The 15,507-nt window shown below is 35.7% G+C and overlaps 1 protein-coding gene across 1 annotated transcript in view; it reads right to left on the bottom strand.

Annotated features, from left to right (window-relative positions):
* The window catches only part of ABCB5 (ATP binding cassette subfamily B member 5), a 107,875-nt gene that overhangs the window by 58,948 nt on the left and 33,420 nt on the right, over window positions 1-15,507 (bottom strand). The window contains 1 exon segment of the mRNA XM_028166952.2: window positions 8,817-8,991. Within this exon segment, the coding sequence (XP_028022753.2) occupies window positions 8,817-8,991 (175 nt within the window).

The following is a 15,507-nucleotide window of genomic DNA, read 5'->3' as shown; positions in this document are numbered from 1 at the left end:
AAAATTTGCAAAGGTAGTACAATATCCATGTACCCTGCACATAGTATACTCCAGTGTCAACATCTGAGATTTCTATAGTGCTTTTGTCACAGTTAACAAAACAATATAAAACTAATTATTAACTAGACTCCAAACTTTATTCAGATATCCTTAATTTGTATCTATTATCCTTTTTCTGTTCCAGGATCCTCTCCAGAATATCACATTGCATTTAGTCATCATGTTTCCTTAGGCTCATCTTGGCTGGGACAATTTTTCAGATAGTTCTTATTTTTGAGGTACTTGACAGTTTTGAGGAATACCTGTCACATACTTGATAGAAGGTCCCTCAGTTTGGGTTTGTCTGATGTGCCTAGTTGTTAGGGGTAAGACATTCAGCCTATACTGATTCCCCTTCTCTCATTCAAACTTGAAGTTTGAGTTCGATTTTTGGTCTTGGAGACCCTAGGACTTAATTACAGTGCCTTAAAAGAGAACGTTAAGAACACTGTTGTTGAGTGGGAATGCATTAAAAGAACTATCACTGCTGAAGTGAGAACACCCAGACACCCAGGCTCCTGGCCCATATCTCTCCCATTGATTCAGTTACATTTCCTTGAGGTTACAAATATTATTTCCTAAAAGCAAACAGAGCTCAAACCTTATTGATGAAGCTATGTTACCAATTAGCTCAATGGTTTTCACAGTACTATCAAACATTTCTTAAAACAAATTAATGTATATGAAGTTTAATTTAAAAATATAAAAGGGCACATACAACACATCATACGCAAAGGAGAATGTGGGGAGAGAGAATGCTGTAAAATCAAACAATTAGGAGATTGCAACTAGAAAGGGTCGAGAGTGGTGTGCAGCCTCTTGTGACAGAATCAGAATCACAAGGTTTCCTGGTGCAGGTTTGTACTATTCTAGCCCTTCTTGTCTTCAAAGAGGGGCTCACAGGCATTTTTGTACACATATATTCTCATATTTCTTCACTTATTAGGCATTACACATGGTGCAGGTTTACTTATTTTGGGAAAGTTCATACTGTTGTCTGACACCTGAAAACTGACAATAAGTGATGACCATTTCCACATTTGTGCCTTAGTGTGCATTGATGTTCCCCAGACGGGAACAGCCTGAGCTTACCCATTTGTATCATCTTTATGCTGCCAGGCTCCTGGTCTAAACTACAAACATTTGAATAAATTCTATATTATGTTACAATTTAATTTGTTATATCATGAATTAGTGTTTGAGTATATGAAATAAATTACAGAAATACCTAATACTTTAAAAGGGAAAAACTGCTCCAAAGGCCTATCAAATGAGCCTACAAGTACCATACACACTTAAGGTACTATAAAGTACACTACAAGAATACAACTTCACTACATCATATATGTGACCTAAAACTGATATACTAGCCATAGGGAAAAAAAAAATTTCCAAACTAGTCATTTCAGACTTAAAACAGAGAAGAGATTTTGGGAGCCAAGGCCTCTTAGAAAACTGATCAAAGAAATTAGAGCATATGCTTTGTCTTTTAGCAAGAATTACTGTAAAGATAAGGAAGGTAGTGCAATCCATTCCACTGTTTTTCTCAGATGCCTAGGTGTGATAGATTTTCAATATGTCTTTGTTGCTATTATTTCTTCTAGAAAGTACCAATTTTAAAGGATTTCCTAGCATCTCCTCTCCTCCTTCACAGTTTATACAAAGCTAAAAGCCAAGCAATCAGTTACATAACCAAAGAAAGGTCAACAGGAAGATCTCTACTTGACACTGCTGGCATTTTCAGATTACTTCACAATTTCATGCACAACCATAAGTCATCAGGTAATTAGTTTGGAGTTTGAAATAGAGGGTGCTTTAAAACATTCCTCCCAGAATTGCTAGGGCAGAGATAAGGGCCTGAGGAGACCAGCTAGCTTCTCACCATTGGTGGCCATGGGCCTTGAATAAGGGTGGGCAACAGGAAAAGAAAGGAGAACAACGCAAAGCTGTGAGCATTTGAGAGAGCCTGCATTTGACTAGTGAGTCAGTTAACAGGGGTAATATACTCTCTGGAGAAGCCTGGAAACACAGAGTTCTAGTGTCTCACAGAAAGCATGAGGTGGGAAACCTATGGGACCACAAGTTCCCACTGACTGCCTCCTGGAAGTTTGCCTCAGGTGGACTTGGGGCCCACTGATAACATTTGCTCCATGATGCAGTCCTATGGTCTTCAAACTTTTTTTTTAAGGTGAAAAATCCTTTCATCAAATGAAAGCACATGTGGAAACTTGATATATGTAAATAAACCATACAGATTAATGAGTAACTCCTCTATATGAATTGTCCATGGTGGGGGTAGGGGGAGGTGCAGCCCTACCTGCTCATCTACCTCACCTCCCCACCTTCTTTCATACCTCAAGAGGCTCCTGGAAAACCCTAGTACCCAATACTTCAAAAATACAGTCTGACAAACCTCTCACTACTCTTTAACAAATTTCCACATCTTTTAGCTACCAAATTTTAACTGATCATCTGCTATAAGAAAGTCTCTGTGGTAGTTATATGGGAAATACAGGATTTTTGGTGTCTTAACTACAACATTATGATGTTGAAATCCAATTGGCTTGGCATTCTTCTGGGTCAATATTGGTACCGTAGCTGAACAATATGGAATTACTGTCATATCACTACGGCTGTCCCAGAATGCTTTCTCTTTTGTAAAACGTGGTGACAAAAAGAAAAATTTCAGGCACTTAGAAGCTATATTTAATAAGGGACTCACTTCCTCACCGATCTCTTCCTTTCAACTTGCATGTGAATATCTATGCATGCTTAGGTTAAGACCCTTTAGAAAAGAAAACACATTCAAAATCTAAACTCTTTGCTGAGTTGAAGCCGTGTGTACTACCTAATTAGGAACTTGGAATAGTACACTATAGCACAATGTTTTCTTTTTATAGCCTGGAATCTCTTCATTCTCACTTCTAAGTAACTTAACAAACAACTGAAGATAATAAAATTATTTATAGTCACTTAATACCATTTTCCTTCACTTAACTTTATTAACAAGCTACTATTTGTGGAGAAATTTACAACAAAAAGTAAACGATGAAGTAAACAGTGAATAAGAAAACACTACAATAATTAGCTCATCTTTCTTCTAGGAGGCAATACTGTCTTACTTAGCTCAGAGTGCTGACCAATAAACAATACAGTAAAGATGTCTTACTTGGTAAGAGTTAGGAAAATCAATATTTTATATAGGACTTTTCCTTATTTGTGGGGGAGGACAAAGCTTAGGAATAATTTAAATTCACAGAAATCACTAAGATAAGTATCTATATCATGGAAAAATACCTTGCTGTATATTTTTTAGTTTTTTTCCTATGTTTTTTAAAGACTTTGAAATGTCCTACTAAGTAATAATGATTTAAATTCATTTGTGGAAGAAAAATTTACTAGCTATATATACAATAGGGTCAAAATAAGCAGGTTAAGGGGACAAAAACAAGTTTATTACAGTCCTACATAGCAGCTTCAATCTGGGGTACAGTTTGAGTTTCTTTTCTAAGAAGGCAGTGTGGTTTTGTATAGAAAATAGTTTTTTAAAAAAATGCTGGTAAAGTATAGATAACATGAAATTTACCATTCTAACCATTAAAACTATTTTTTATTGCCATATACCTGACTTACAATATTATATTAGTTTCAGTTGTACAACATAGTGATTCAATATTTTTATAGATTATACCCCATATAAAGTTATTATAAAATATTGGCTATATTTGCTGTGCTGTCATTCTAACCATTTTTAAGGGTAGGGTCCTCCTGGATCTGAGAGGTCAATTCCTTCTGTGTCACTATCCTTTTATGCTCAGGCTTAGTTCATTCTTCTTTTGTGTGGTAAAATAACATAACATAAAAATTTAAAGCAATTTTAACATTTTTAAGTGTACTTTAGTGATTTCAAGTATATTTACATTGTTGTGTAACCATTACCGCTTTCCATCTCCAGAACTTTTTCTTCATCCTATACTGAAACTCTGTACCCTTTAAACCATAACTCCTGATTCTCCCTTCCCTTAGCCCCTGGTAACCTCTATTCTACTTTCTGTCTATGAATTTTACTATTTTAGGTATCTCATATAAGTGTAATCATACAATATTTGTCTTTTTGTGTCTGTGTTATTTCAGTTAGCGTATGTCTTCTAGGGACCTCCATGTTGTAGCATGTGTCAGAACTTCCTTCCGTTTAAGACTGACTACTATTCCATTGTATGTACATACCACGTTTTGTTCACCCATTCATCTGTCAATGGACATTTGCGTTGTTTCTACCTTTCAGCTATTGTGAATGATGCTACTGTGAACATTGGTATACACATATCTGTTTGAGTCCCTCCTTTCAATTTTTTTGGTTACATATCCAGAAGTGGAATTGCTGGATCTATAAGAGGCTAGTTTAAGAACGATCTGGTTTCAAATTTAGCTTCAAACCCTAGCAGGTGTATAATCTTGAGGCAATATACCATGGTGGTTATATGAATGAGCTAGAGGGCCGACTGTCTGGGTCCAGGTTCTGACTTCATTGCTTCCTAGCTACTACTCAATCTCCCTGTGCTTCAGTTTGCACATCTGTAAAATAGGAGAATAAATGTACGAATCACATTGGGTTCTTGTAAGGATTAGTTATTATTGTTCATTTGTTCCTTTATTACACCTAAAATAATGACTTATGAATGGCTTCAGGGGGTCTATGAACCCCTCAATATTATATATAAATCTTTCTGTACAAGTGCACTTTTAGATTTTTCAGAAGAGTTACAGTGGTTTATTTTTCCCTTTCTTAGTCAGATTCTCAATGGGACCGTGATCTATCCTAAAAGAAGTTAGTGGCCTATAATTTAACACGAAGCCTTATAAATGTGAGCTTGATTAAGCAAGCTTGTAAAATGTCCCATGATGCTTTTGGGATGAGGTATTCTCTGCGTTACCTTTGTTCTCCTGGCTAAATTCCAGCCAAGGAAGTCCCCTTGCAGCAATCCCCTTTCTGTTCCCAACTATTATAGTATTGCTGCAAATGGTAAAAAAAAAAAAAAAAAAAAAAGGAAAAGAAAAAGGAAAAATCTAAAAAATTCCCAATTCCATAGGTAAAGAGAAAGTAAGATATCTGACAAAGACACACCAAAACATGTGTGAGTGTGTGTGTGTGTATGTGTAATAATTAACCTAACTTCAGCTTTGGATAACCACTTCTTGGGCTTAATATAATAAGGTAGCCCACAGCTTAATGTAATATTTCAATTTACTTATTAATTCTCCAAGTAGTATAAACATAATGTAAGGCACCCCAGAGGAAGACAAACAGAATGCATCACATGAGAGAGAGAAGTGATGATAAAGAAAAGCCTATGAGGGCTGCAACAAAGCAGCTCAGTCTCTTCAAAGAATAAAGCTGTGATGGAAACCCATCTTTCATAATTAGCAAAGGGTCTTTTTAAAGGTTCTCCATTAATGTGGTGTAGCTGAATCTCCCTTAATAATAATTATTCCTTAGATGTGCATACTACTTTTAACATTTCAAAGAGCTTTCACAGGCTTTATCCTAAAATCAGTGTGGGCTTCCTCTGCTTCCCCAGGGGCCTGCAGGTGTTCACTGCCATGACTCCTCATGGTAGGCTAACCTGGAAGCCTGCTGCATTGGCATGCTGGGTCCAAACAAGTAGCAGAGTGGAACTCCATAGCCTGCAGTATAGATCTTTATCCACTGATCCTAAGTCCTCCTCTTGAACAAGATTAGTGAAGCAAAACTAGATTGCCGCAAGCCTAAACTAAGAAGTCCAGAAAAGAGCACTTCAGGCCTTGGAACTATTCTGTATCACACTCATCCAGATACTATTCAACAAATATTTATTGGCTGTCAAATAGCGGCCAGGCATTGTTCTAACTCTGGGTATGCTGCAGTTAACCAATTAATGCCTTTGACAACAAAGAGTAGATATTCCAGTGGAGGAAGAGAGATAACAAAATAAACAAATACATACATAGTATGTTAGCTGATGAAAAGTGTTATGGTCTGTTTAAGGGGCAGCCAATGTGGGGTAGAGTGGTAGGGTGTCAGGTTCCAGAAGGAGCTTGGTGCCCAACTCCACAGAACCTTGTAGCTACTGTAAGGAATTTGGTTTTTACTTAGAGTAAGAAGTGAGATAAGGAGCCATTGAAGGATTTGAAGCAGAAGCACGACATGATCAAATTTACATTTTAATAACGTCGTCTGGCTGCGGTGTTGAGAACAGATTGAAGTGGGCATGAGAGACAGCTATTGCAATAATCCAAGTGAGAACAAGAGTGATATTTCCCTCATGCCCCTTTTCAATCAAAATCCACCCCCTGCCCCAGTAAACTATTGATCTGATTTTTTTTTATCACTATAGATTAGTTCTACTGGTTCTAGAGTTTCATATAAAAGGAAGACAATGAGGTAATGGAGAGGAGGGGCTGGGAGGATATCTGAAGGCTGGCTGTGGAGGGAGGTGGATGCAGCATTCACCAGTAAGAAATAATACATTTTATTGTTCCCTCTTTGTTGGTTAGTGGTTTACATGGTATTTTGAGCTATAAAAAATCTGTTAACTGCTGTGGGTTAGGCCATGTCATGCCACAGGGTCTGAGAGTTCTTAGACAGATGAACAGAAACAAGACCTGTTGAATGCCCTACCCTCCTTAGGTGGGGACCTCTTTAAAGACTTGGTTTTGCAATCACCATCTGTGTAGTGGGTGTACAGGACTCTCACGGCACTAGAGTGTTCATTTCCTTGCCTGTATTTTAACTCTCCGCTTCACCACAAGTCAATTATATACTGAAGCATATGTATTTCATGAGTTTACTGTACTACCTGTCACCTCATTTGCTACCATTTACCCTCACTCCATAAAAGATAAGCAAAGTCTATTTAAAGCAGTTTCACACCCATACATCTCTACAATGTTGATTTAATTACCCCCTTTAAAAACTGGAAAACAATAACAGTAATTGAATTTTAAAAATATATACTTGGGGGCTTCCCTGGTGGCGCAGTGGTTGAGAATCTGCCTGCCAATGCAGGGAACACGGGTTCGAGCCCTGGTCTGGGAGGATCCCACATGCCGCGGAGCAGCTGGGCCCGTGAGCCACAATTACTGAGCCTGCGTGTCTGGAGCCTGTGCTCCGCAACAAGAGAGGCCGCGATAGTGAGAGGCCCGCGCACCGCGATGAAGAGTGGCCCCCACTTGCCACAACTGGAGAAAGCCCTCGCACAGAAACGAAGACCCAACACAGCCAAAAATAAATAAATAAATAAATAAATAAATAAATAAATATATAAGTTCTGTTTAAAAAATATATATATATATATACTTGGAATAATAGTTTACAAACATTTTGTATTCTTCTCTTTTCACTTATGATATAGATTTCATTTCAACCAGTAGGAAAAAAATATTTATTAGTTTATCATGTCACTAAACAACTGTTTATTTTAAAAGTCTGAACAAGTTTTGATTGCCTGAAGTGATTAACAAATTGGATGAAAAGACAATGGGTACAACATTTAACCTCTAAACAACTTCACAGCCTATTACAGTATTTAAAAAAAATCTTATATATGTATATCAATTATATCTCAATAAAACTAGAAAAACTGTGATTTGAGATGCTTAAGTTTAATCATTTTCCAGTACATTCAAGCCCTAAGTAATAACTAAACATCACCATTAATAAACACAATTTGAGTGTATTCTATAAATAGAGCCCTGTCTTAGTTACTAAGTATAAAAAAAATGAATAAAGTATGAGACATGCTTTTGAGGGAATCATCGTTTCTTCTTCACCAAAATGAACCAAATTGGCAAAGTGTCCACAATGAACATGGATTTTCATATCACTTGCTTATTTTATGAAAATAAGAAATATCATGAGCAACATGTGGCACTCTCATCATGTGAGATGGAAACAACAGTAAAAACTTATAAAATCTGATCTGCAAGTTGATAACAGTAACTAACAGATTTTTAAATAAGCAGTGGGCACTCTGGCTGCCAGTATCCATTTCTGGTCACACAAAATCAGTGTTTAAAAAGAAAAGCCTGTAATTTTCTTAGAGAGAAAAACACAACCCATTTTCATACAAGCACAAAGTAAAAAGTTCCATTAAGCCTTCTGAAGAGCTTGAAGGTTATGATTTGAAAGAGTGTTTGGCCACTGAAAAAAAGTATTCTGTGGTTTTTCATATCACCACCACTAACTACCCTCCCTGATGCAGTGCAATGTGGTAAAGGGCCAATTCTGCATTGTGGCCATGAAGCATGTGCAACAGCTTGCAAAGAGCAGGAAGCCAGTGTGAGGGCCCCAGGGCTGTTGAAGGAGGATGGTTCAAGGTCAAGGCAAACCACAGTGTATGCTTCTCCACTTGAAGTGAAATTAAGTTAAAATGAGTACTCTGGGGTTGCCCAAAGAGGAAAAAATGGCCAGAGAAGAAAATCCCACGGGTGTATATGGAAGAGACAAAGGGTGGATGCGATTATAATTGTGATAGTGGTAGGGGTGTGGAATTACTCTGGGGAGGTGGAAAGTGCAGACCTGTTGGAATGGAGGTATATATGGGATGATTGCTTGGATATGAGCCTCATATATATTTTTAACACTAAGTATAGCATCTTCTTCTTTCCTCCAAATCACTGCATCTGTACCTTAAGGAGGGCTCTGAAATTAATAAATAATCTGCTATGGAGCCACACTTTCTTGTATTTAAAAATAATGCTGAACCAGGAACATGAAAATAATAAATGAATCTTCTCACTTACCTTCTCCAGTGCAGCTTGAACCACTGATTCGCTTTCTGTATCTAGGGCAGAAGTAGCCTCATCTAAGATCAGAATCTTCGGGTTTCGAACTAAAGCTCGAGCAATCACAATCCTCTGTTTCTGTCCTCCACTCATTTGAGCTCCTTTTCCCCCTACCATGGTATTAAATTTCTAATGAAAAATAGGAAAGAAAACAGAAACAGAAGGCAGCATGGTCAGATGATTAGAACAGTAAATGGCAATCACAGTTGTGTTTTAATGCCAGCTTAATCTCTACTTCAGCCTGGCTGGTATTGACTTATGATTTGTTCTTTGTAAAAACAAACAACTATTTTAAAAGAGTGTAGTGAAGAGAAGCCCTAAGAAAAATTTGGCTAGGACTAAAAGACATGAGAACATAGGATAATCAAGGATTTTAAGGAAGATTAATAATAATTTGAACCGATTTTCAAAGTTTTAAAGACATTTTTAGAATGCACTGGTATCTTTAAAAGAAACACTGTAGTACAAATACTTAACTATTATTTGAAATGTTTATTAGTGATTTAATATATTGTCCATAATTTCCTTCCTTTATATTCTGAAAAAAAGTATGAAAAGATTACTGCAAAAACAAACTTCTTCCTCAAAACTTTTTTCAATCTTGGGAGACCTTTTAGGCCTTCTTTACTTTTTGGTATATGCATCTTTAACAAAGTAGATATTGTTAGATATCTGAGGTTGGAGGTAATTTCTAGAACTAATGAAGCATAATTAGTAATATTCTATTGGGTTAAGTCCCCAGTCCAAAGTTCATTTCTTTGAGGATTTACATTTAAATACTATTTCTAAACTTTTAATTTCTAGAGTCTGACCTTCACATTAAATATATATATATAAACCTTATTGAGGAATAATTTATTCACAATAAAATGCACACATTTTAAAAGAACAGTTCTATGAGTTCTGACAAATGAGTGTACCCATGTTATTACCACCTGAAAAAAGATATAGAACATTTCCATCACCCTAGAAAGGTTCCGGATGACCCTTTCCACTCAAAACCCACACCTTGCCTCAGGATACCACTGATTTGATTTTTATCACTATAAATTGATTTCACTAGTTCTAGAACTGCATATAAATAGAATCATACAGTGTGTATTTTTTAAGACACTTTTTTAGAGCAGTTTTAAAGGTTCACAGCAAAATTGAGAGGAAGGTACAGAGATTTCCCATAAACCATCCTGCCCCCAAACATGCATAGCCTCCTCCGTTATCAACATCCCTCACCAGAGTGGTGCATTTGTTACAAGTGATGAACCTACACTGACACATCATAATCATCCAGAGTCCATAGTTTACATTATGATTCACTCTTGGTGTTGTACATTCTAAGTTAGACAAACATAAAATGACATGTATTCATCATTATAGTATCATACAGTATTTTCACTGTCCTAAAAACCCTCTGTGCTCTCCCTATTCATCTTTCCATCTCCCTTGCCAGCCCCTGGCAACCACTAACCTTTCAACTGTCTCCTCAGTTTTGCCTTTTCAAGAATGTTAATATAGTTGGAGTCAAACAGTATGTAGCCTTTTCAGACTGGTTTCTTTCACTTAGTAATATGCATTTAAGGTTTTTCCATATCTTTTCATGGCTTGATATCTCATTTCTTTTTAGTGCTGAATAATATTCCACTGCCTGGATATATCAAAACTTATTTATCTGTTCACATACTGAAGGACATTTTTGTTGCTTCCAAGCTTTGGCAATTATGAATAAAGCTGCTATAAACATCTTTGTGCAGGTTTTTGTGTGGACATAAGTTTTCAACTCCTTTCAGTAAATACCAAGGAGGATGATTGCTGGATAATATGGGAAGAACATGTTTAGTTTTGTAAGAAACTGCCAAACCATCTTCCAAAATGGCTGTGCCCACCAGCAATGAATAAGAGTTCCTTCTGCTCTACACCCTCGCCAGCATTTGGTGTTGTCAGTGTTCTGGATTTTGGCCATTCTAATAGGAGTGTAATACTTTCTCACTGTTGTTTTAATTTGCATTTCCCTGATGATATATGATGTGAAGCATCTTTTTACATGCTTATTTGCCATCTGTATATCTTCTTTGGTGAGGTGTTTTTTAAAGTCTTTGGCCTGTTTTTAAATTGGGTTGCTTATTTGCTTATTGTTGAATTTTAGGAGTTCTTTATATACTTTTTGGATAACAATCCTTTACTAGATGTGTCTTTTGCAAATGTTTTCTCCCAGTCTGTGGCTTATCTTCTCATTCTTTAGGCATTGTCTTCTGTAGAGCAGAAGTTTTCCATTTTAATGAAGTCCAGCTTATCAATAACCTCCTTCATGGTTTGTGCCTTTGGTGTTGTATCTAAAAAACCATTGCCATACCCAAATCATTCTAGATTTTCTCCTATGTTAAATTCTAGGATTTTTATAGTTTTTCATTTCATATTAAGGTCTATGATCCAGTTTGAGTTAATTTTTGTGAAAGCTGTAAGGTCTGTGTCTAGATTAATTTTTTTACTTGTGGATGTCCAGTTGTTCCCACACCATTTGTTTGTTAAAAAGACTATCATTTCTCTATTGTATTGCTATTGGTCCTTTGTCATAGATTAGTTGACTATATTTATATGGGTCTATATCTGGACTCTGTTGAATTGATCTATTTGTTTTTCTTTCACCAGTACTGTACTGCCTTGATTACTGTAGCTTTATAATAAGTCTTGGGAAGTTGGATAGTGTAGTGTTTTAACTTTGTTCTTCTTCAACATCGTGTTGGCTATTCTTGGTCTTTTACCTCTCCACGTAAACTTTAGAATCAGTTTGTTGATATCCACACAATAACTTGCTGGGATTTCGATTGAGATTGCATAGAATCTATAGATCAAGTTGGAAGAACTGACGTCTTGACAATATTGAGTCTTCCTTTCCATGAATATAGACTACCTCTCCATTTATTTAATTCTTTGATTTTATTTATCAGAGTTTTGTAGTTTTCTTTATATAAATCTTGTACGTATCTTGTTAGATTTATACCTAAGTATTTCATTTCTTGGAGTCCTAATATAAATAGTATTGTGTTTTTAATGTCCAATTCTACTTGTTCACTGTTGTTATATAGAAAAGTGACTTTTGTATATTAATCTTGTATCCTGCAGCCTTGATATAATTGCATTGTGTACTTTTTTGGTCTGTTTTCTTTTATCTAGCATAATATTTTTGAGATTCATCCATGTTGTGTGTATCAGTAATTCACTCCTATTTATTCACAATGTGCATCTATCTTGGGTTGCCAGGTTTAGCAAAAACAAAAACACACCAAGAACCATGGAGCTCAGTTAATTTTGATTTTCAGGTAAACAATGGAATACTTTTTTAGTATATTTCATACAATACTTGGGATATACTCATACTAAAAATTATTGTTTATCTGAGATTCAAATTTTACTGAAAATTCTGTATTTCATCTGGCAACCCTATATAAATCACAATTTGTTTATACATTCAGCTGCTGATGAACATTTGGGTTATTTCCAATTTTTGAATATTATGAATAAAGCTGTTATGAACATTCATGTACATGATATTCTTGTAGTCATATTTTCATTTCTTTTGGAAAAATATGTAGGAATAGAATGCTGAGTCATAAGTGTTATGTTTAACATTATAGTAAACTGTCAAATTTCTTTCTAAAATGATTGTACCAATTTCACTTTATTCAGAAAGAAAGAGAGATCCAATTGCTTTATATCCTAACGAGAAGTTATAATTGCTATTTCTTTTAATTCTGGCCATTCTATTGAATGTGAAATGGTATCTCTTTGTGGTTTTACTTAGGATTTCCCTGGTGACTAGTAATGTTGAATATTTTTCATGTATATTTTCTCATTTGATTATTTTTTGGGGAAATGTCTGTTCAAGTTTTTGTCCATTTTTTATTTTATTTTATTTTTTGGTCTAATTACCATTTTGCAAAGTTCTTTATATATTCTGGGTGCACATCCTTTGTCAGATCTGTGTATTGAGTATTTTCTTTCACTCTGTCTTGCCTTTTTATTTTCTAAATGGTGTCTTTTAAAACGTTTTAATTTCAATAAAGCCCAGATTATCATTTTTTTAAATAGTAAGTGCTTTTCCCAGAAATTTTTGCCTACCTCAAGGTCACAAAGATTTTTTCCTAAGTTTTTATTTCTGAAGTTTTATGGCTTAAGTTTTTACATTTGGTTTAAGATTCATGGCAAATTATATGTGTATATAGTATGAGGTAAGGCCACATTTCTTTTTTTTTTTTTTTCCCATATGGATATCCAATTTTTCCAACACCATTTTTTGAAAAGACTTTCCTTTCTCCCATTGAATTACACTGACCTTGTCAAAAATCAATTGACTAGGTATGTGTGGGTCTATTTCTAGACTCTCTATTGTGTTCCACTGACCTACAAGTCCATTATTATGTCATTACCATTGTCTTAATTGCTGTCTTAAAATTAGCTATTGTAGGTCTTCCAGCTTTGTTGTTCTTTTATCAAAATTGTTTTGGCTATTCTTGGTCCTTTAAATTTCCAAATAAATTTTGTAATCAGCATGTTGATTTCTGCACATGAAAAAAGACTGCTGGGATTTTGATTGAAATAGCATTAAATTTATAGATTGATTTGGGGAGAATCCATACCTTTAAAAATATTCAATCTCTAAATCAACGAATAAGGTACATCCTATTTATTTAGGTATTCTTTTTTTTTATTTTTTATTTTTTTAACATCTTTATTGGAGTATAATTGCTTTACAATGGTGTGTTAGTTTCTGCTATATAACAAAGTGAATCAGTTATACATATACATATGTTCCCATATCTCTTCCCTCTTGCGTCTCCCTCCCTCCCACCCTCCCTATCCCACTCCTCTAGGTGGTCACAAAGCACCCAGCTGCTCTCCCTGTGCTATGCGGCTGCTTCCCACTAGCTATCTATTTTACGTTTGGTAGCGTATATGTGTCCATGCCACTCTCTCACTTTGTCACAACTTACCCTTCCCCCTCCCCATATCCTCAAGTCCATTCCCTAGTAGGTCTGTGTCTTTATTCCCGTCTTGCCCCTAGTTTCTTCATGATCTTTTTTTTTCTTCTTCTTAGATTCCATATATATGTGTTAGCATATGGTATTTGTTTTTCTCTTTCTGACTTACTTCACTCTGTATGACAGACTCTAGGTCCATTCACCTCACTACAAATAACTCAATTTCGTTTCTTTTTATGGCAGAGTAATATTGCATTGTATATATGTGCCACATTCGTCTGTTGATGGACACTTAGGTTGCTTCCATGTCCTGGCTATTGTAAATAGGGCTTCAATGAACATTTTGGTACATGACTCTTTTTGAATTATGGTTTTCTCAGGATAGATGCCCCATAGTGGGATTGCTGGGTCGTATGGTAGTTCTATTTTTAGTTTGTTAAGGAACCTCCATCCTGTTGTCCATAGTGGCTGTGTCAATTTACATTCCCACCAACAGTGAAAGAGGGTTCCTTTTAATCCACACCCTCTCCAGCATTTACTGTTTGTAGATTTTTTGATGATGGCCATTCTGACCGGTGTGAGATGATATCTCATTGTAGGTTTGATTTGCATTTCTCTAATGATTAATGATGTTGAGCATTCTTTCATGTGTTTGTTGGCAATCTGTATATCTTCTTTGGAGAAATGTCTATTTAGGCCTTCTGCCCATTTTTGGATTGGGTTTTATTTTTTTTTTGATATTGAGCTGCATGAGCTGCTTGTAAATTTTGGAGATTAATCCTTTGTCAGTTGCTTCATTTGCAAATATTTTCTCCCATTCTGAGGGTTGTCTTTTCATCTTGTTTATGGTTTCCTTGCTGTGCAAAAGCTTTTAAGTTTCATTAGGTCCCATTTGTTTATTTGTGTTTTTATTTCCATTTCTCTAGGAGCTGGGTCAAAAAGGATCTTGCTGTGATTTATGTCATAGAGTGTTCTGCCTATGTTTTCCTCTAAGAGTTTGATAGTGTCTGGCCTTACATTTAGGTCTTTAATCCATTTTGAGTTTATTTTTGTGTATGGTGTTAGGGAGTGTTCTAATTTCATACTTTTACATGTACCTGTCCAGTTTTCCCAGCACCACTTATTGAAGAGGCTGTCTTTTCTCCACTGTATATTCTTGCCTCCTTTATCAAAGATAAGGTGACCATATGTGCATGGATTTATCTCTGGGCTTTCTATCCTGTTCCATTGATCTATATTTCTGTTTTTGTGCCAGTACCATACTGTCTTGATTACTGTAGCTTTGTAGTTTAGTTTGAAGTCAGGAAGTCTGATTCCTCCAGCTCCATTTTTCTTTCTCAAGATTGCTTTGGCTATTCACAGTCTTTTGTGTTTCCATACAAATTGTGAAATTTTTTGTTCTAGTTCTGTGAAAAATGCCAGTGGTAGTTTGATAGGGATTGCATTGAATCTGTAGATTGTTTTAGGTAGTAGAGTCATTTTCACAGTGTTGATTCTTCCAATCCAAGAATATGGCATATCTCTCCATCTATTTGTATCAGCTTTAATTTCTTTCATCAGTGTCTTATAATTTTCTGCATACAGGTCTTTTGTCTCCTTAGGTAGGTTTACTCCTAGATATTTTATTCTTTTTGTTGCAATGGTAAACGGGAGTGTTTTCTTAATTTCACTT

Source organism: Balaenoptera acutorostrata, chromosome 7, assembly GCF_949987535.1.
Source record: "Balaenoptera acutorostrata chromosome 7, mBalAcu1.1, whole genome shotgun sequence".
NCBI lineage: Eukaryota > Metazoa > Chordata > Mammalia > Artiodactyla > Balaenopteridae > Balaenoptera > Balaenoptera acutorostrata.
The sequence above is the reverse complement of the archived record's forward strand: the minus strand, read 5'-3'. Positions and strand labels throughout refer to the sequence as shown.